Below are 22,658 nucleotides of genomic sequence, written 5' to 3'. Positions count from 1 at the left end.
AATGGCAAATACCTGTTGGATTTCTACTCAGGACATGGACTGGTTATTACTAACACCATGTTCCAACATAAAAATGTGCACAAATTCACATTGAGAGAAGAGGCAAGGAATAAGAAGAGTCTCGTTGACTACGTTATTTTGATAGTGATGTTTTCTTCCTGGTGCAGGACACCAGGGAGAAAACATCACCAGAGTGCACAGAGGGTTTGAAATTGGAAGTGATCACTATTTAGTCTTGAGCAGAATAAAACTGAATTTCATATTGAAAAGAATAACATGTAAGAAAGTTTTAAAGCGAATAAAAGTTGAGCAGCTCTCAGATGTGAACTGTAGACTAAAATACACAAAGAATATTGAAGAAAAAATGAAAGAGGTTGAGAACAGGAATCAAACCTTGGAGATTCAGTGGCAAGCCTTGAAGAAAGCCCTGATTGATTCAGCTAGAGAGGCATGTGATGAAGTTGTCAGCAAGGATAGAAAAATTAGAACTCCATGGTGGACACAGAAGTTAAAGAGGCAGTGAAGGAAAAGAAGAAAGCACATCAAAAGTTCCTGGCAAATAAGTCAGCTTGTGCTCTTAGAGAATACAGAGACAAATGTAAGAAAGCAAAACACTGTGTAAAACTAGCTAAACAAAATTCATGGGAGTACTTTGGCAAGAATATAGAAAATAAATATCAAGAAGGTGGCAAAATATTCTGGAGGTTGTTGAAGAAGCTTAAGAACGGAGGAAAGAGTACTGTAAAAGGAGTTAGAGATGATAAAGATGACATGAAAACAGGAGAAAAGGCTATCCTTGAGGTATGGAGTAATTACTTTGAAAAACTGCTAAATGAAACAAGCAGTGATGACAGCACAGTGGTAAAAAACACTGACTAATATCGGCACTATTAGAGCACAGTAGAGCTCTAATAGTGCCAATATATAAAAAGGGAAATAAAACTGAATGTGAGAATTACAGCGGTATTTCCTTACTGAGCGTTCCTGGCAAGATCTATGCAAGTATACTTGAGAAACAGTTGAGAAGAATTGTGGAAGAAAAGCTTGGTGAAGAACAAGCTGGATTCAGGCCAAATAGAGGCTGTCAGGATCAGATCTTCACTTTACAACAATTAGTCGAGAAAGAATGGGAATATAACAAAGATCTGTATTTAAATTTTGTCGATCTGGAAAAGGCATATGACAAGGTGCCAAGAGAGAAGCTATTCAATACGCTGCAGTTATATGGTGTCAATGGGGCATTATATCAAGCAATACTTAGTCTTTATTTGAGTTGTAAGTCAGCAGTTAGAATTGAAGAAAGTACAGGAAGATGGTTTAATGTTAAATCTAGTGTGAGACAAGGATGTACATTATCCCCTCTGTTATTCATTATCTATATGGATCACATTATGAAGGAAAGTGGTATTAAACATGATATCAAAATTGGAGATGTTAATGTCAGATCTTTGCTTTATGCAGATGATGTTATACTTCTAAATAATTCTGCTACAAGTCTACAAGATTCTCTGACTAAATTGAATAGCTGTTGAAATAGATATGGTATGAAGGTCAGCAATAAAAAGACAAAGACAATGAAAATAGGCAGAATCATTGAAAATGTCAACTGTGTTGTGAATGAAGAACCTGTGGAAAAGTAAAACATTTCAGCTACTTAGGCACGATTTTTAGTGAAGATGGTAAATTAAATATAGAAATAGACAACAGAATCAGCAAAGCTGGTATGGTGGGAAGTCAATTGAATATATTCATATGGAATAAGAGAGAAATTAGTCGGAACACTAAATTAGCTGTATACAAGACAGTGTTCAAACCAGTTTTAACTTATGGATCTGAGAGCTGGGTCAGAAGTAAAACACTTGACCAAAGACTAGAGACCGCAGATATGAGAGTCCTGAGAAAGATTATAGGTGTGAACAAATGGCATCAATGGCAATATCATATTAAAAACGAGGATATTAGGAAAGAACTTGACATTGCCAGCATCCAGGAATGTGTTAGCATAGCTAATCTCAGGGGGGGGGCGGTATGCCAGCAGAGTGAAATTAATTAGGCATTTTCCGAATTGAGGTCAATTAACATCTGTTGTCCAAATAGTCCAAAATTCCCACTGACTGCTATCATACGCTTGGGAAAAGTATGCCCTGTAGGATTGCTGTGATCATCGCAGCGAAAGGAGTTCCTACATCTTAAAGTGGGCACCATGTCTGTCTGTTCCACACACTATGGTGTCTTTTGACCTCTTTCTAAGCAGTGTACTTTAGTTTTCATTCACTTGTGTGAAAAATTTCTTTCTAGTATAATTTACTTTATAACCAAATTGGTGTGTGTGGGTGAAGAATTACCATTATCAGTATTCTTTCTATGCGAAAGGAAATCAAATTATAGCATATAAAAAAAATCATGTTTAAGGTTACTGGTACAAAAATAAGAAATGGCTGGTGTAATTATAATAAGGATATTACTATTACTGAGTATTCTGGTATAGTAATACTGCATGTAAGTAGCATTATGCACAAAGAAAAAAATAAATGTTTAAATAAACATAGACATCAACTATTATGCGAATTCTAGGTAGTCTCATGATTTATATCTGCTTCTATGCAAACCTGTAGTTTTCTTCAATCTTATTTTTTGCAAAGCACGGTCTGCAAAGAACAGAGTTGCAATAATAATTCTAATAAACTTATATTGTGTGTTTGTCCTATCACATTTCTGCATTTCTCCTAGTTAGGTCAAAATAGGAAAATCTGCACACCACACTTTATACTCTCCAGATGAGGGGAATCATTATAGAAGCAACCAGGGGCGAATGCTGGTCTTGAAATTCACGCTTGCTCTTGTTATCATTCAGGGAGTGAGTGAGAGGTGTGATTGAAGTCTGATTAGCGGAATAATGAATTACTGACCATTTAAAACTACATATTTAGAAATTTAAGTACATTTAGTCATACAAATACAACATTTATTTTATAAATGATATTCTATCTTTTTCAATTTAGCTACTTGAATACAAATTCTACCATATGGTTCTTCTTTATGAACTGGTCGATAACATCGTCATAAAAAGTTGGTTGTAACTTAATTTTCCCAAGCAACACGCACACTTGTAAAGGCTGGCTGAAGCTCACTGGCTACAGCTACTTTGACTGCATATGGCCTGTGTTTAAGACGACATGAAGGAAGTGGAAATGGCTATGCGCGCGAATGAAATCACAGTGCTGCAGCAAGGACCTGGAAGCTCCCACAACCAAGCAAGCCAAGGTAGCTTTGACTAGATGAGCAAGAATCGGCCTTCGATACACAACACAAAGCTCAATTATTGCCGTGCAAGCTTAAGATGTCTTCTGTCTAAAAAAATAAAAGCCTAAATGGAATGCTTATAAATGAATGCATTTATTAACAAATAAATATTACTTCTTTCTCAAGTAATGAGCTTGTGCAGCAAGCACGGAGAATTCACCCCTGGAAGCAACAGTTTTACATGACGCAAAATAAAAGTATAGGTGGGAGATTATTTTTGCAGTAAATTTTGTTAGTTTTTATAAGTGTCCTAGATATAAAACTTTGCAAATGTCTTATGTCCATTAAAGTACCAAACTGAATAAAGCATGGCAATGAATTTGTTATGTTGAAGTGTTCTTTTTTTTTTTTTTGAGTGGAAGTGGGGGGGGTGGGGAAGAAGAGTCATAAAATCTCCTTAAAACTGCAAAGATTAAACCCTGACATCTCCTTCATTACAGTTCAATTGAGAGGCAAATTATCTGTGTCTCATTTGCTGAATGTATTCATATTTCTCTGTACAAAGAGAGCCACTGGGAAAGAATGCGCCTAGTAAGGAGAGTGCTGGTTTCATTTTCATTAGAAGAGTATAAAATATGACACATCGCCAGCACAATGCAAATAGACTAGTTTTATACAGGTGAAATAATGAACCTGCTAATTTCCTTTTGTCCCTGACATCTATAAACCTTATTACAGATGATCATACTTAAGCAAATCTATTATGCCCACTATACGAGGTTTTCTTATAAATGGATAGCACACTATAGTTAATTTATTTTAGCATAGTACTGTACCTATTAGAATTTGTTGGGATCATTTCAATAGTAGGCTATAGTGACTGAATATGTTTTCGTGATCTTGGCTATAGAGAGAGTCAACTGTGTATATATATATATATATATATATATATATATATATATCATCATCATCATCAAATTCCTGACATGTGCCCTCAAGGGGTGTACAGGATATGACAGTAGTACATGAAAAAAATTACATCATTACTAACTTCCAATCTACAATTTTCCTCCAAATCAGTCTGTTACTTGTCAAGACTCCAACATTATCAGATCTTATATTTCTATCGTCTAAGGCACTTTGTACCGTATCAATCCACCTATATCTTGGTCTTCCTCTGGGTCGTTTTGCTGCCAACTGGGCAGAGAACACTTGTTTTGCTAATCTTTCTTAGCCCATTCTGTTTAAGTGACCATACCACCTGAGATTAGCTCTGCAAACGCATTCCTGGATGTTGACAATGTCAAGTTCTTTCCTAATATCCTCGTTTTTAATATGATATTGCCGTCGATGCCATCTGTTCATGCCTCTAATCTTTCTCAGGACACTCATATCTGCGGTCTCTATTTTTTGGTCAAATGTTTTACTTCTGACCCAGCTCTCAGATCCATAAGTTAAAACTGGTTTGAACACTGTCTTGTATACAGCTAATTTAGTGTTCCGACTAATTTCTCTCTTATTCCACATGAATTTATTCAATTGACTTCCTACCAACCAGCTTTGTTGATTCTGTTGTCTATTTCCATATTTAATTTATTATCTTCACTAAAAATTGTGCCTAAGTAGCTGAAATGTTTTACTTGTTCCACAGGTTCCCTGTTCACAACATAGTTGATATTTTCAACAATTCTACCTATTTTCATTGTCTTTGTAATGCTGACCTTCATACCATATCTATTACAACAGTTATTCGATTTAGTCAGGGAATCTTGAAAACTTGTAGTGGATTTATTTAGAAGTATAACAACATCTGCATAAAGCAAAGAGCTGACATTAGCATCTCCAATTCTGATATCATGTTTAATACCACTTTCTTTCATAATGTGATCCATATAGATAATGAATAACAGAGGGGATAATGTACATCCTTGTCTCACACCAGATTTAACATTAAACCATCTCCCTGTACTTCTTTCAATTCTAACTGCTGAATTACAACTCAAATACAGACTAAGTATTGCTTGATATAATGCCCCATTGACACCATTAAATGTAGCGTATTGAATAGCTTCTCTCTTGGTACCTTGTCATATGCCTTTTCCAGATCGACCAAACTTAAATACAGATCTTTGTTATATTCCCATGCTTTCTCGACTAATTGTTGTAAAGTGAATATCTGATCCTGACAGCCTCTATTTGGCCTGAATCCAGCTTGTTCTTCACCAAGCTTTACTTCCACAATTCTTCTCAACTGTTTCTCAAGTATACTTGCATAGATCTTGCCAGGAACACTCAGTAAGGAAATACCTCTGTAATTCTCACATTCAGTTTTATTTCCCTTTTTATATATGGGCACTATTAGAGCTCTACTGTGCTCTAATAGTGCCCATATATAAAAATCCTGGACTCGGGAATTCGTCCCTCTGTCCAGGCTTTCTGAACTATGAAGTGCAGCCACTGCAAGACTTTTATACCACCATACTTTAGCATTTCTGGTCAAATATTATCTACTACTGCTGCATTTCCACATTTCAAGCCTTTGATGGCTTTTTCTACTTCAAGTATGGATATGTATTCCTGACTGTATGCCGGGTCAGTGTTTTTTACCACAGTGCTGTCATCACTACTTGTTTCATTTAGCAGTTTTTCAAAGTAATTACTCCATACTTCAAGGATATCTTTTTCTCCAGTTTTCATGTCACCGTTATCATCTCTAACTCCTTTTACAGCTCTCTTTCCTCCATTTCTAAGCTTCTTCAACAACCTCCAGAATATCTTACTGCCTTCTTGATATTTATTTTCTATGTTCTTGCCAAAGTTCTCCCAAAACTTTTGTTTAGTTAGATTTACACAGTGTTTCGCTTTCTTACATTTGTCTCTGTATTCTCTAAGAGCACAACCTGACTTATTTGCCAGGAACTTTTGATGTGCTTTCTTCTTTTCCTTCATTGCCTCTTTAACTTCCTGTGTCCACCATGGAGTTCTAATTTTTCTATCCTTGCAGACAACTTCACCACATGCCTCTCTAGCTGAATCAATTAGGGCTTTCTTCAAGGCTTGCCACTGAATCTCCAAGGTTTGATTGTGTTCTCAAACTCTTTCATTTTTTCTTCAATAATCTTTGTGTATTTTAGTTTATAGTTCACATCTGAGAGCTGCTCAACTTTATTCGCATTAAAACTTTCTTACATGTTATTCTTTTCAATATGAAATTCAATTCTATCCTGCTCAAGACTAAATAGTGATCGCTTCCAATTTCAAATCCTCTGTACACTCTGGTGTCCTGCACAAGCGAGAAAACATCACTATCAAAATAACGTAGTCAATGAGACTCTTCTTATTCCTTGCCTCTCCTCTCCATGTGAATTTGTGCACATTTATATGTTGGAAAATGGTGTTAGTAATAACCAGTCCATGTCCTGAGTAGAAACCAACAGGTATTTGCCATTATTATTATCTTTGCTCTTTTCTCCAAATTTTCCCAAAATATTTTTGTATGTCTGACAATCATTTCCTACTCTGCTATTCAGATCCCCAACAAGGACCAACTTTTCCTTTTTCATTGTGTCAGTTGCTTTTTCTAAAGCCTCAAAAAATTCCTCCACTTCTACCTTAGTAGAACCTTCTGTGAGACCATAGGCACAAATAAGTCTCATTGTCCAGTTCCCCATTCTCATATTTGTCCACATCACTCTACTTGAGGCACCTGCCAACACAAAATATGAGGTGCCATGAGGCACCTCATATTTTGTGTTGAATACTATGGCTACTCATTCTTTTCCTTCATTGTCATTGCCCGAATATAACATTTTGTATTTATTGCTCAGAAAGATCTCACCAGTTTTTGTCTTTTTTGTTTCAGTCACCCCTATTATGTCGATCTGGTACTTATCTAATTCCTCAGCTAGCTCCATTTCTTTGCCATTCAGGCTTCTTATGTTGATAGTACTGATCTTTAACTCTGGTGATGTCGAGTTGGGGTGTGCTTTCAGATTTGTTCCAGTAACTGACTTTTCGCCCTGGTTCCCTGGTGAAAACAATGGGGGGCTTGTTTAACTGGGCGACACCCCAGCTGGCAAGAAATTTTGTCATGTTGTACCATCATTTTTTATTTTGATTTAACCAATAAGAATACAATTTGGTCGGCTAAATCCCAAATTGCAAGCCCATCCTTGTTCGTTCACTATCCAGGTAGATATCCAACAGGGTGCACCACGAGAAGGTGAGGGCTGGACATTAGGCCAGAAGCCCTGGTCGGTTCTCTGCATTCCTTTAAAGGCTATGTGGAGGTCCCGTCACAGTTATACAGCTTTGACCCTTAAGCACCGTGTATATATATATGAAAAACCTTTAATGACTAATACCGAGAGATAAAAAGATGACAAGATATATTTAAAAAGATACTACTAGTTTACTAGTTTCGTTGAATAGATCAACATCCTCAGGAATCACAATCAAAGAAGTATATAAAAAATTACAGAGACTTAAAATTGTAATAACAGAACAAGTATAAAAAAGACAGTAGCGTGTTTGAAAAACAAATGCGAGTATGAGTTCCAAACAAATGTATACTACGCGCTGTCGCAAGTGCGCCAGTACTGAACAGAAGCAATGTGTGCATCAGAGAAATTGTAACTCAGGCTGTTGTTGATATGAGAGGAATCTAGAGAAATTTCCCTGGATTCAACAATCTTTCTTTCGAGTTCATCATAGCACACATGGATGTTAGAAGTTTCAGTCCAGTTTACAATGTGTTGGCGGCCTTCGTCTGAGTTAGCTGAAAAGAGAACGTGGCTAGAGAGAGCGCTAAACTCAACTCAACCAGGCACTCAACTACTTCTGAAGATCCCTCTTCCCCAAGAGCCTTCATCTCCTTGCCTTACATCAGTTCTCTTTCACCAAAACTGGCCAAGATTCTCAAGAAATTTAACTTCAAAACTTGCTTCACTACGCTTACAAAACTTCGTTCATTACTTAGCAAACATAAACAGAAACATCTTCCTACTCAGTTTCCAGGAGTGTACAAGAATTTGTGTGATTGTAGAAAGCCATACTATGGGCAGACTGCTAAATCCATCCTTCTACATTTGGATGAACACTGTAGAGATATCTCCTATAACAGGACTAGAGCTAGCGTTCTCTCTAGCCACGTTCGCTTTTCAGCTAACAGAAGGCCGCCAACACATTGTAAACTGGACTGAAACTTCTAACATCCGTGTGTGCTATGATGAACTCGAAAGAAAGATTGTTGAATCCAGGGAAATTTCTCTAGATTCCTCTCATATCAACAACAGCCTGAGTTACAATCTCTCTGATGCACACGTTGCTTCTGTTCAGTACTGGCGCACTCGCGACAGCGCGTGGTATACATTTGTTTGGAACTCATCCTCGCATTTGTTTTTCAAACACGCTACTGTCTTTTTTATACTTGTTCTGTTATTACAATTTTAAGTCTCTGTAATTTTTTATATACTTCTTTGATTGTGATATCTGAGGATGTTGATCTATTCAACGAAACTAGTAAACTAGTAGTATCTTTTTAAATATATCTTGTCATCTTTTTATCTCTCGGTATTAGTCATTCAAGGTTTTTCATAATATTCCAACCGAGTAAAAATGAATTCTGAAAAAAAAAAAAAAAAAATATATATAAATATATAGTGGCAAAACAAACATAACACAAAGTTTGAAAATCCACAGACCAGTATCATCAGCTATTCAAGGAATACAGAAAGTTTTTGGCATTTGTTTTAAAAGACCACAAATTATGGTTTCTGAAGTTTTTATTTACTTGTGATATAATTAATTACCAGCTAAATTTATTTAAGTTAATAAATAACTCCATTAATCATTTCAGCAGGAATGATGTTACTTTGAAACTAGCCAGAAACCATACTACTTTGTTTTATGTTTTGAAATGTTGAAGAAAGTGTAGAGAAATAAATTGCAATTTACCTATTCTAAATTTAACTTACATCATAACGTTTCCCATCACCAAGTTCATAAGCTACTTTGCAAGCATCCTCTGCTGTTTCACAAACAAGGGCATTATTAGTAGCATATAATACTGCTCGCTTTATTGCTGGAGGATCGTACTGCAGAACATCATAAAGCAACTTCACATTGCGAGGTTGCTGAATATTTCTAGAATGAAAAACAATGCAGAATTATTAACCTTTTTTTTAATATTTTTTTTTAACCTGGCAGTAATAATATATGCTTAATATAATTGGAAAGATAAACAGATTTTAATTTCAACAACTGCAATTTTACTAAACTTCATTAGCAAATTGTGCACATGCATGTTAATGTTTTGTGCATCAGCCATTACGAAGTAAAATGACAGTGATATATACAACAAAAGCATAAGGACTAACCATCCTATTCTGTCAAAATCACTGTGCATACCAACACGTATGGGGATTTATGTGCAAAAGGCAATAGTAGCATAACAAAAAAACTGGAAATAAAAAAGCAGCTATGTGTCATCCATATTAATAAAATAAAGTTTTTGTTTGGATACAAATCAACTACTAAGGGAAGGAACACAACTTTCCACAGTTGTTCATGAAACACTAGGTTAGGCACTGTCTGATTTTTATAGACCCCCCCACCACCCGTTGTTTATTTCAAGCATCTCTAAAAACAGAAGGAATACTCAACTTTCAGCAGTTCATAGAAATGGCAAGTTTTAGGCACATTAGCGATCCAACTTTCTTCATGTATTGCAATTATTTTTTAAAAGGCATTTTATGGACAGAATGTCTATTTTTCAGATTTTTGAAGAATTCAGTGTTGTGCAACATTCTGGATTTCATTAGATGACAAGTGTATCCCATGGTCGAAAGTTTTTGTTGAAAACAGTCTAAGGAACAGCCTAGTTGGTTGGGATTTTAATCATATGCAGTTTTTGTTGTGATTTATGAGGGAAAGTCTTGGCTATAGGTACTCGAATGGAAAACCACAAAGAAGAAAAGATTGGATTATACAACAGTACACTAGCAAACACTATGTTAACAAATTACAGAAAATCCTGTTCTGAGTTTCACAGTAATGTTATTCTAAGCGTACTATTATAAAAGATGAAAATATCCATAACTCTAAAATCAGTTTTACTAGCAAGTAATGCTAAAATCCATACTCAAACATTGTTCACATTTGGTGAACTACTCCAGCAGAATAGTGCTATCTAATGGCGATGTTAACATGGCAACATACCTGAAAGGAGGTCACTATGTCATAAATGAAAGATATGGTGACTGCCTTTTACTGCCCTGCAATTAATGGGTGGTGGAGACCAACAGCTAAGAATACAGTTATGTAAGTAGTCTGTAGTTTATAGATTTCTTATAATATGGAGAAAAAAAAAAGTGCTTCATATCCCATAAAGACGTTTTGCCTGTCCATAGGATAGGTGTACCACAACTGCCACACTTACCACCTATTGCTCATAGCAGGGCAATTCTGAAACAGAAAATAAATTCTTTTGTTTCATGGAACTGATTTTGAAGATGGTATAAGAAAAGTCAAAAATTAAGTTTTTGCTATGTTAAAAAATATATTCTGTTAAAGGAAACTGGTATGTTGCTGCTTTTAAAGCGTTTCTAGCAGAATCTCTTTGTTTTAATTAATAAAAGCAAACTGTAGATATTTCCTGTTTTTAGGGAATGAAAGAAACTATTTTAATATATGTGCCTCTGCTATGCTAGGTACAAACTCTTCTTCTGCATGAAAGTAGTAGTGTTGTTGATGAATATAACCTACTACTAGATGAATGGACTGTTTAGTTTTTTTTTTCATTTAAATTATCTCATTGAAGGAAGAATGGGTGATTAAGAACAAACTTTGACACGTGATTTCAGTACAGAGATTAATATAATAATTTTATTCGCACTGCTTTTGTACACCCACAGAGAATTAACAGCAGCTAAAAAGCAAAACCTCAGACATTTATTATACTGATAAATGTCTGAGGTTTTGCTTGAAATTCTGTTTTGTGATGAATCAGTATGATTTTATTCTATGCCTGTGTCTTTTATGAGTTTTTTTTTTTTTTTAGCTCAAATTCAACCATCTAAAGATGGTTTTCATTTATTGCACAGTTTAATTTGAATGAAAGTATGTGAAAGTGAAACAATTATTAATGTATATGATTACATTGTTGCGTAGAAATGTTTGCTACTGATATTGTATATATTTACTGTAAATAATATCTGAGTGATTAAATTATCTTTCTGGATATTATTATTATCCCAGGCCACCATGGAGTCAAGAACTCATCAAGGAAAGCTATACATCACCCAAACCAGCTGTTATACCATCCCTTAAATTCATTCACACTAATGCATTCACTACTTCAACAGACAAATTGTTCCAATCACTCACTCACTGCTCTGTGACGGAAAAATCTAGCCCTTAATCCTTTCTTAGCTGTAAGCAAACCTGATTTCCATGGATGCCCCCATGTTCTCTCCCATGGAGGGGCAGATGATATCCAATAACACCTGTTCAAAATTTAGAGACTTCTATCTTATCATCCCTCCCTCTTTCTTCTGCTAACTAATCTGTAGTCCACATACTTGAAATCTGTCCTCATAATCAAAATTCCATAATTCCAATATAATTTTTGTTAACATTTCCATGTACCCTTTCCATAGCTTCTTTATCCCCTTGGAACCCAGAAGACCAAATCTGCACACAGCAGTCCAGGTACAGTCTTATTAATGTCTTGTAAAGAGGCAAAATCACCTCTTTATCTTTACATGTGAAGGTTCACTTCAATATCACAATTATCCTCTGAGTTGTATTTGCAATTTTTGCTATGTGACCCTTGAACTTCAAATTCCTATCCACAATTATACCAGTTTCATCAGATTCTTGTAACCCTACTAATATAATATGCCATTGGAAATCACATCATGTCAAAGTGTATAACTTTACACTTACTAGTGTTAAACTGACAGCCATTTTCATTTGCCCAAATTTCCAGTTTATTCAAATCATTCTGTAAGTGCTGGATATCAGTTACATCACTGATTGCTTTGCATCATCAGCAAACAATTAACATCACCTATAAGATCCTTTCTAATGGCATTAATATACAGATTAAACAATCGTATAAGGACTGAACCCAGATGTGCACCACTATCACCTTAAATCTGGCAGATTCACATCAACTGTATATCACTTCTAGATATCTGTCAACATTCACTTATCCACATCAAGAGTTTGTATTCCAAACCAATATTCTCCAGTTTATATGACAGCCTTTCATGTGATATCCTATCAAATGCCTTAGCAAAATCCAACAGTATCACAGTATATCCATTCCCTTTATCCAAACTGGCCGTAACACCTCGATAAAATATGAGCAAATTCCTAAACCCAACCTTCCTTTAGTAAACCTATGATCCTTGCAAAATATAGCTTGTCTATCTATCACTTTCTGTATGCAAGTTAGCAACTTCTCTGAAATCTTTAACACCACATCAGGGATAATACTGATAGGTCAGTACTGATAGATTGGACATATCACCCTATGCACCACCTTTGTGCAACAGAATTATTATAAATTCTTTCCATTCCTGTGGTGTTTTAGCATACATGCTAATATTCCAACTACATATTGGTATTATTATTATTATTATTATTATTATTATTATTAAGAGAGAGACCTCCAGGGAGTCAGGGACTAATAGAGCCACTCCATACTACATGCATCAGTTGTCATACTTGTTCTTGAAATCTTTCACAATGACTGTACACACAGCATCCAACAGCAATCCATTCCAGCTTAGCACCTATGAGAGAAAGATCTACATCTTACCCCTTTCTTGAAGGTATTCTCAGCATCCAAGGCTGCCCTCTCATCCTTTCCCCATCTTCCATAAAATGAAAAATTGGATCAACTAAAATCCTGTATGACCCTTTCAGAAGTTTGTACGTCCCAATCATATCACCCCTCTTTCTCTGTTTGCTTCTTTCTAGTGTCTGCAATCTACAAATCCTCAATCTGTCTTCATAATCAGTATTCCACAATTTTCTCATATGATTTTTAACAGAAACCAGGAGACCAGTCCTGTGCACAATAGTCCAAGTGAGGTCTTATCAGGGCCTTGTAAAGAGGAAAAATGACATTCTTATCTTTATATGTAAAAGTTCGTTTCAGCATCGCAATTATTCACTAAGTTGTATTTGCAATCTTTGCTATACAAACCTTGAACTTCAACTTCCTGTCTACCAAAACTCCAATATCCCTAGGCTGATCAGTTTGGCATATGGCATGATGCTAGGATGTGTAGGAAGAGAGGCCTTGAGTATGTAGATACAGAATTAAATTTGAAAGTAGAGGAGAGCTGTTTATTTCTGACACTGGATATCTGATCACTACAATGCATGCCCTTACATTTATTAACATTGAACTGATGGCTATTTTCATATGCATACAACTCAAGCCCACTCAAATAGTTCTGCATATCAGCAGGACTCATGATTACCTACCTGACTTTGCCTCATCAGCAAATAGCTGTATGTTGCTATCAAAACCTTCCTGATATCATTAATGTACAGATTTAATAACAGTGGACCAAAGACTGATCCTTGTGGTACACCACTAGATACCTTAAATCATGCAGATTCACATGCCCCATATACCACTTTTTTGATATCTGTCAGTCAGCCATCATCTTAACCACACTAATATTTTATAATGCAATCCCATATTTTCCAATTTATATATCAATCATCCATGCTGTATTCTGTCAAAAGCTTTAGCAAAAATCCAAAAGTATCATGGTATATCCATTCTCCTCTTCAGCTCAATGGTAACATTATTATAGAATGTGAGCAAGTTGTTAAAACATGACCTTCTCTTAGTAAACCCATGATGTTCATTGCAAAGTAGAAATTCTCTGTCAACCCATTTCTGAATGCAAACTCTAACCAAATTTTCTGAAATCTTCATCACCACTCCTGAGATACTGAGTGGTTGATAGTTGAATACATTGTTTTTTGTTTTTTTTTGCACTACCCTTATGCAATGGGATTACCATACATTCTTTCTACTCCTGCAGAATGTTTCCTGTTCTGAGACTCAAATTATATAGCCTGGTCAAAGGAATAGCCAGTTCAGCTGAACGCTCTTTTAGCATCCATGCTGATATCCCACCAGTCCCGATTGCTGAATTCTTATTCAGTTTGTGCAATAACACTAATATTGAATCCTCATACACCTGAGTTTCTTCATCCAGTGAAGAGGTAGCAGAGAGCTTAATGCTGTATTTACCAGGTTGATAGCTTTTATCAAAATGGGTATTCATTAGTTGAACAACCTCTTCTGCATCTGTCAACCTCAAACCATCCACATTCAGTACGGTTATTCTTTCATATTCATTCTTTCTTTTACTTGCAGCATAACAACAGAATTCTTTAGGGTTGTCTTTAGTAATAGAGCCAGTTTCTTTTCAAGCTCAGACAGCTTTCTGTACAACAGTCAGTTGTGACTCTTCTGGCCTGTGCTTATAATTTTCATAGTGAACATCAATCCTTATGCACATGGTTTTCTTTCGCTTTCTTACCTTTTTTTAAATTTCCAGCTTTGTAGTTCAAGCATGTAACCTTTTCTGAATGGAACATTCATAAACTTAGCAAGTGAGTACCGCATGATCATTGTCACCAACTGGAGGCAGAATACATATAACTTTAACCAAAACTCCATTTGACATTATAATCAAATCTAAGACTCTTGAGTTTGAGCTCCTCCTGTCACATGCTGCTTGAGGAAGTTGTCTTGCAACAGCTAAATAAACTCAGTTTCATTCTTCTTGTGAGATTTACTGCTACCCAATAAATGTTTGGATAATTCAAGTGCTCCATTATGATTACTCTTTTCGTGCCAATCGTCTTTATCTGGTATTGCATTTCTTTGTCACTAGAAACAAATCCACCATATCCACCAGGTCTGTAAATACATAGTGCAGACTATGTAGAGAACAGTCTGCACTATGTATCTGATCTTGTTAGATTCCACCTCACACCAGATGGCCTGGTGGTAAAGACCAGCCACCAAGCAGAACTTATCTACTCTGGAAGCAAGCTACCATCAGTAGAAGCCAGACCCTGAAGAGATACCAAAGTTGGAGTAATGCAGAAAACATTTATTTCCCATATACATTAGAAATAACTTAGGATTAGAGACACATCTCAAAGTTCTTTCACTTGGTTATACTAAAAATTAAAAATGCCAAGAAATTATCTTCTTTGTTTAATCCTTTATCCAAGCATTAAGCTAAGTTTGCTAGTGAACCATCTTCATGACTGGGCTACTTGCATATAGAGGCTAATAATTTCGCATTATCAATTGACATGAAGTCATTTGCTTACACTTGGATAAAGGATTAACCAAGAATATAATTTCTTGGCATCTTTAATTTATATTATTAATTCTTGTCAGGAAATGCTATAACCATACAATCCTTTAAAGAAAAATATAAAAAGCATGGGAATGCATGAAAAGCAGAGATAGATAAAGTGAATTATTTGCATCCAAAAAAACACTTACCTCAACCTTTCTTTTAGGGGTTTGGCATCAATATAGTCAAGAGGTAGAAATGTCTCTGCTTCCAGCATCTGCTCTTTTAAATACTGAATACATGACCGGCCAGTTCTTTCTGTATCAACTACTATAGCCTCCATGTTTTTACCAAGCACTTTAGTAATGGCAACATTATATCGTTTATGAATGGGTTGACACATATTTACAAGACGATCATACTAGAGAAGGGGAAGAGAAAAAAGCAAGAGAGATTATGCATTTTAGTGCATTTCAGAATATTACCATGATTGATTAGAACATATTTAGGTAGTCTGGTTGGCTAAGTGAATAACACCTCTACTCTCCAAACAGAGAAACTTACTGTTACGTGAGTATTTATTGTTGTTGTTAGATATTCATTTGTCCAGTGTGAGAACAACACCTTATTTATTGGATACCCAAGGTAGCTTGAAGAAATCTTGTCTTTATAGATGGATTCCTAAATTACCTGACCCTTACTCCATCCAAAGTACTAAAGGGAGCTATAAGTTTCCAACTATTTGTATGTGGAATTGACATAAAAAAAAAAAGTGAAGAATAAAGTACCTACTCCTAATCAGTGACTTATTTGAGATATTAGCAGTATCAACTTTGTATTAAAAGCAGAGAAACTTTCGAAAAGAGGTATTCCTAATTTGAGTGATTTATTTCAAGCACAGTCTTTCAGCTGTTTAGCCGTATCAAACAGAATTTGTGAAAACCCCTTCAAATGATATACTGCATTAACTTTCTTATCAGTAAATGAGGTTTTAACTATGTTCAAATTTCAAAATCAGAAATTCATAGGAGACTGACAGATTCTTACTTTCATTCATACCTTTAAGAATGTAGAAGGAAGTGAACAACAAGTTATTTTGCAATATTAAAGGCTGTCATCCATAAAATACTGTAGTTCTGTTTTTTTATGCTATTCACCCTCTAAAAAAAGAAGAAAGAAAATGCCTAACAATAAAAATGGAGGAAAGCTCATTTTAAACTTACAGGGTGTTCGGGATAAATTTGACAGTTTCGTAAGGAAAAAGAAAATCTTCTTTGTATCTATTAAATTTAATGAATTGACAAAAAAACATTACAGGCAGAGTTAATTACAATACTATCAACAAGATTTACTCAAAATAACCACCATTAGCATCGATCACAGCTTCAATTCTGCTTCGGAACCTCGAACAAGCTGATGCTACAGTCTCCCTGGGAAGGGCCGCAAAAACTGTTTTAATTTTATCCATTAACTGGGCTTTTGTATTACTGGAAGTGCGATTGGTGTCTTTTTCAACTGCGCCCCATACAAAATAATCCATGGGGTTAAGGTCTGGGGAGTTTGGAGGCCAAACATTTGGACTGGTGAAGTCGTAGAAATTTTAAGACAACCATTTTTGACTTTTCCCAGAGGTGTGGCAAGGGGCCGAATCCTGCTGCCATACATACGGCCTACCATTGGCTACACTTGTTATCCAGGGCTTGACTACAGTTAGCAACTCCACGAACAAAGCCCGAATTCCAATGCCAGGGTTCTTCAACACCTGTTCCTGCAGATTTGCGAGGAATTCTGCTGTACGAACGCAATCAGATCGTCTGCTAGGGATCTTTCTTCTTGCTACATCCTCGTAGTCACCATTGCAAGTCTCTAGTTCATGCCTGATTGTTTTTACTGTATTCAGGGAGCATTGGGCAGCAGTCGTAATATCCTTATTTTGATGGCGGGCACGAATCATCATGATACAAGTTATTCTCTTCCATGATTCAGGTGGGTTCCAGCTATCCATCCTTTCTGACATCTTGTATATGAATGAAGAAGGGTCCAAACTTTTAAATGAAGAGAAGTGTGTGTTAATACATGTAACTTACGGAAAAATATAATTAATTATAAATATGTCAAATTTATCCCGAACACCCTGTATTTGTAGAAATTTCACCTTGTTTCATAGGCATCTTCAGTACAGAATTACAGAACTGCAATCAAACAATAACAGATAATCTAAAAAGCTCCAGCTTAGCAGCTAATATAAAGCAATTAAAATGGTTAAGAATTTCCTAGTTGGAAGGAAGAAGGAGAAAAAAAAAATTATTTTTTTAAGAATCAAAATGTGAGCTATATAAAATGATAAATCAAATGTACATAACTGGAGAAATCTTAATAGATTTTGAGAAAAGCATTATGGTAGCAATTCCAGAGCCCAAGTATAAGCAAAGATCGCAATATGTTAAGTCTATTACCCACAGTCTTAAAATCCTAACTAGAATTATCTACTGCTGCACTGAAAGAAAAATAGAACGTTTACCTCATGACTAATTTGGCTTCACAGGAGACAGACAAAAGAGGCTATGCTAACTCTCTGACTGATCATAGAAAAAGAATTTAGAATAAACAAACCATACTCTCAGCATTCATTAATGTAGAAAAAGCTTTTGACAACACTGACTGGAATATAATGTTCAAAGTCCTCAAAAGTCTGAAAATAGATTATAATGACAGAAGACTAATTTATCAACTATATAAATATCAAACCACAGTCACAGGAAAACAAGGAAAACATGCTAAAATAAGAAAAGGTGCTAGACAAGGGTGTGGACTCTCGCCATTACTTTTTAATATTTACACTGAAGAGGCTCTGAGGGAATTCAAATAAAATATCAATAGTGGAATAAAAATCAATGGCAGGCTTTATAATACAATAAGATTTTCAGACAAAATGGCCTTAGAGTAGAAAATGAAAAAAACTGCAAGAATTACTTGCAGAGATGAATAAACTCCTAAATGAAAAGATGAAAGATGAAAATCAATGAGATAAAAAATAATGAAATGTACCAAGGAAGGAAAGCAAATCATAAATGTCACAAGAAATGGGAAAATATTAATGCAAGTAAAAGAATTTACTGACTTAGGAAGCCTAATAAAATCAGATGGGAGAAGTGAAAGAGATGTGAGAACAAGAATGGCACAAGCAAAATAGGCATTTAACAATAAAAGAAACAACATTAACTCAAAGAGTATGTCACTGAGATAAAGAAGCACTTTATTAAAAGCTTTGTCTGGAGTGTGGCCATCTAAAGATCAGAGACATGGACTCTACAAAAAAAGAGACAAATCAAGATTTCTAGCAGTTGAGATAAGGTGTTCGCACCGAATGCTGAAGATTGCATGGACATTAAAAGCTACAAATGAAGAAGCATTAAGAAAGGTAGAATCAAAAAAGGAGCATACTACATATGTCAGAGAAAGGAGAAATAACATGATTGGACACCTATTAGGATACTCAGACTGAACTACAAATTTCATTGAGGGAATGATAGAGAGAAGACCTGGTAGAAGGAAACCAAGAACCCAATACATGAGTGACATCAAAAATGGACGAAGTTGCCAAATAGTCAAACTATCAGCAAAAAACAGAAGGCAACTATCAATAGCCAATGCTACCCACCAACCAACAGGTTGTGGGGAGAGGGAGAAAAGAAGAAGGAAAAATCATGTTGTAAATTAGCTCAAAAGAACTTCAAAATGCTGTATTTGGTATACAGAGGAAGAAAGACAACACTTGCATAGCAACAAAATACAGATGTACTCATTAACAGTCAAATCCAATTTATTCAAGATGAAAACAGATATCGCTAGTGATTCATTATTAAACTGATAGAGAATAATTGAAAATAAAATATTTATATGTAGTGTTAGAATTGTGTATCAATTTGAATGTCACTGCTTTACAAATTGAATGAAAAAACTTATGAATGAAACGAAGATCTATATTCAAATCTAGTTTTAATTCAGCTACAAAACAGAAGATTATTATTATTTTTAAATGGTAATCCCACTCACAATATTGCCAACCTAAAATACATTTGTAGAGTGGACAGGGGGGGGGGTAAGGGTTAGATAATCTAAAAACTATGTTACAGAGACCAAACATGGAACTTTTTCAAGTTCAATAAGAAGTGTGTTGGTTTCACACCAGGCAATCATCAACAACCTAAAGCATTGACAAACATCCAAACTAACAGCCTTTTGATTGAACAGTGGATATGCTATTCCTTCATCCAACCAGGCAAGCAAAACAATACAAACAATTTTTTTTTTTTCGTGCGATTGTGCCATTGCTACAGCTGATGCGTGGGACGGTGCATTGTCTTGATGAAAGAGCACTTTTTAATAACGAAACCTGTGGTGCGTTCATAATTAGAAGAAACACACGTATAAACCACAGTGAAAATTATTTAATTGTAAATATTTCATCCTAAGTATCTTAGGACATCACCAGTACAGTATTTAAACAAAAATTAGGAATAACATACAATTAGGGCGCATGATTACAATAGAATCTCATGAAAACGTGCATAACGTGCTAAAGTAGTACAAAAAAAAAAAAAAAAAAAAGGCATCTCAGAACGTCTTTCTAAAATTATGAAGAAATACAATTTTGCCACTACTTACAAACCTATCAACCAAATTTACTTATTACCTTCTCCTAAGGACAAATTCTCACCCTTGATGTTACCTGGTGTTTATGAGATTCCATGCTCATGCAAATTATCTTACTTTGGACAGACAGGTAGGTCTGTTCAGAAACGCATCTCGGAACATCAAGACCACATTCACCTTCTTAAACCGCAGAAATCTGGCCTCTCTCAATACGGAATTGAAAATCCAAAACATAGGTTCCATTGGGAAAAGGCTAAGCTTTTACATAGATCTTTATTTAAACATGAACGTTTATACAAAGAAAGTTCTGAAGCCCTACTACACAGACCAAACCTAAACCACAACGACGTTCTTACTATTCCTAAAGTATGGGAAATTATCATACAAAACTGTGTTAAATAATTAACGTTTTTTTTTTTTTTTTTTTTTTGTACTACTTTAGCACATTATGCACGTTTTCATGAGATTCTATTGTAATCATGCGCCCTAACTGTATGTTATTCCTAATTTTTGTTTAAATACTGTACTGATGATGTCCTAAGATACTTAGGATGAAATATTTACAATTAAATAATTTTCACTGTGGTTTATATGTGTGTTTCTTCTAATTAATTAAATACAAACAATAAAGAATTCTAATTGGTTATTTCAATATTTTTTAAACAGTTATTCATGCCACAATAAATTAAAATAACAGTTTATTAATTTGTAATCAATACAATGTTACAAATAATTTGCTATTAAAAGAAATATTGTAGCTCACTTTTAAAATAAGTGGAAATGGGACTGGCTTATTATTGCAGGATATAAAGCAGTTCTGATTTGAGGATTTATTATAGTAAAAGACACTTGTGGGTAAATGAAAAAGCAACAGACAATTCTTAAAACACTTACTACGCCAGGAAAGAGCCTCTTAAAATGGTCAACAATTTCTGCTTTTTTTCTTCTCCTGGAATCTTCATGTTTATCGACCTAATTTTAAAAAAACAAATTATTTGCCTTTCCAGATAACAAAACCAATATGCAAATATACATGGATAGAAGTAAATATATTATACAGTTAACTTCCATTATGAAAAACTGATATGGGAATGCCAGGATAGTTCATTATAGTGGCTAGCCTGTTGCACAAAATTTCATTTATGCATTTTCAGAGTCACCTGTGTGATAATAAATATACTTTTAACATGTACAAGACAAGAAATGATAATATTTTATATACAAATATTTTGGCTGTAACTAACAGGCTATCTTCAGTATAGAAACAGTTGTACAAAGTGAAATGCTGACAATGGGTTATTTGAAATGATATTACATGTACATATGATGTCACTACATTGAGATATGAATATAATGCTAAAAAGAGGTGATGACTAAAGAGAATGTGACTCTTATATTTTTGGAAATGATACACAATCATCTTGATTTAACCAGTGCACTAAAGCTTTGACACTTTCCTTAAATAAACATTCGTATTTAAAGCAACATCGATGACGTAATCGAGTTGGCGAATAGAAGATTCCAGCAATGTAAGATTAATGCTTCTCTATTCGTTTGTCCATAGAATGACCAGTCTATCTAAAATAAAGACAATTACAATAGCATGGAACTTGGTAAGTGCCTGGAAAGATAATTGGATGCCATCAGTCATTGGAGGAAGGTAGCCAATATGACAGTTTATTAACTGAAAAGATTATTGGTATCAAGTTGCTCTTCTTTAAGATTCTTGAAACAGGTAGAGAAATGTTAAAGATATAAGGAATTAAAACTCTTGATACAGTTTCTTGGAGCTGGTGTATAGGAATCACAGATCTATTATTATTATTTATTTATAATTATTATTATTTTTTTTTTGAGCATAATATTCTGGGTGTTACGAGTTTCTAGTTTAATACATTCTTTATAATGCTCAGCTTTTGGGAAGGAAAATGAGCTGAATTATGTAGTATATAAAGTCGGTGAAGGTTAGTTTACGATAGAAATAGTAAGACTGCCAGAAGGAAATCAAGAAAGCAACTGTTGAAGACTAGTTTACCCTCCTTACTAACTTCCACTGTGAATTTTATATGAGGATGCGAATAATGTTCTCTCTCTCTCTCTAAGCTGTGGCATGCATGAGTCAAACAGGAACCACAGATTACTAGTTGTTGCATGTACAAAATTTTAGCTTTCATAATTTAACGTGCCAGCCTGGATGGCCAAGTGGTTAGCATATCTGCTCTCCAGCCAAAAGGCTGCGAATTCGAATCCTGCTGTGGGTATGGATGTTTGTGATTGTCTGTGAAAATACTAAGTGGTTGACAGTAGATGATGATGGTAGTTACGGTTTGTTGTAGTTGGTGGAAACAGAGAGTTGTAGAGTAGGTGTCCTCCCTCGATGAGTCTTTGAACTCCTTGGAGGTGTCACAT

At 35.1% G+C, this 22,658-nt stretch overlaps 1 protein-coding gene across 1 annotated transcript in view; it reads right to left on the bottom strand.

Moving 5' to 3' along the window:
• SMC1 (structural maintenance of chromosomes 1) overlaps positions 1–22,658 on the bottom strand; it is a 551,991-nt gene that overhangs the window by 311,364 nt on the left and 217,969 nt on the right. The window contains exons 11-13 of the mRNA XM_090412308.1: positions 21,144–21,221; positions 15,803–16,014; positions 9,219–9,387 (exon numbers count right to left, since the gene is read on the bottom strand). Coding sequence (XP_090268434.1) covers positions 9,219–9,387; positions 15,803–16,014; positions 21,144–21,221 — 459 coding nt within the window. The remainder of the gene's footprint in view (positions 1–9,218; positions 9,388–15,802; positions 16,015–21,143; positions 21,222–22,658) is intronic.

This window comes from Typopeltis vanoorti, chromosome 2, assembly GCF_054136105.1.
Source record: "Typopeltis vanoorti isolate ZY-2024b chromosome 2, IOZ_Tvanoo_1.0, whole genome shotgun sequence".
Classification (NCBI taxonomy): domain Eukaryota; kingdom Metazoa; phylum Arthropoda; class Arachnida; order Uropygi; family Thelyphonidae; genus Typopeltis; species Typopeltis vanoorti.
Note: the sequence above shows the minus strand (reverse complement) of the source record. Positions and strands in the feature narration are given on the sequence as shown.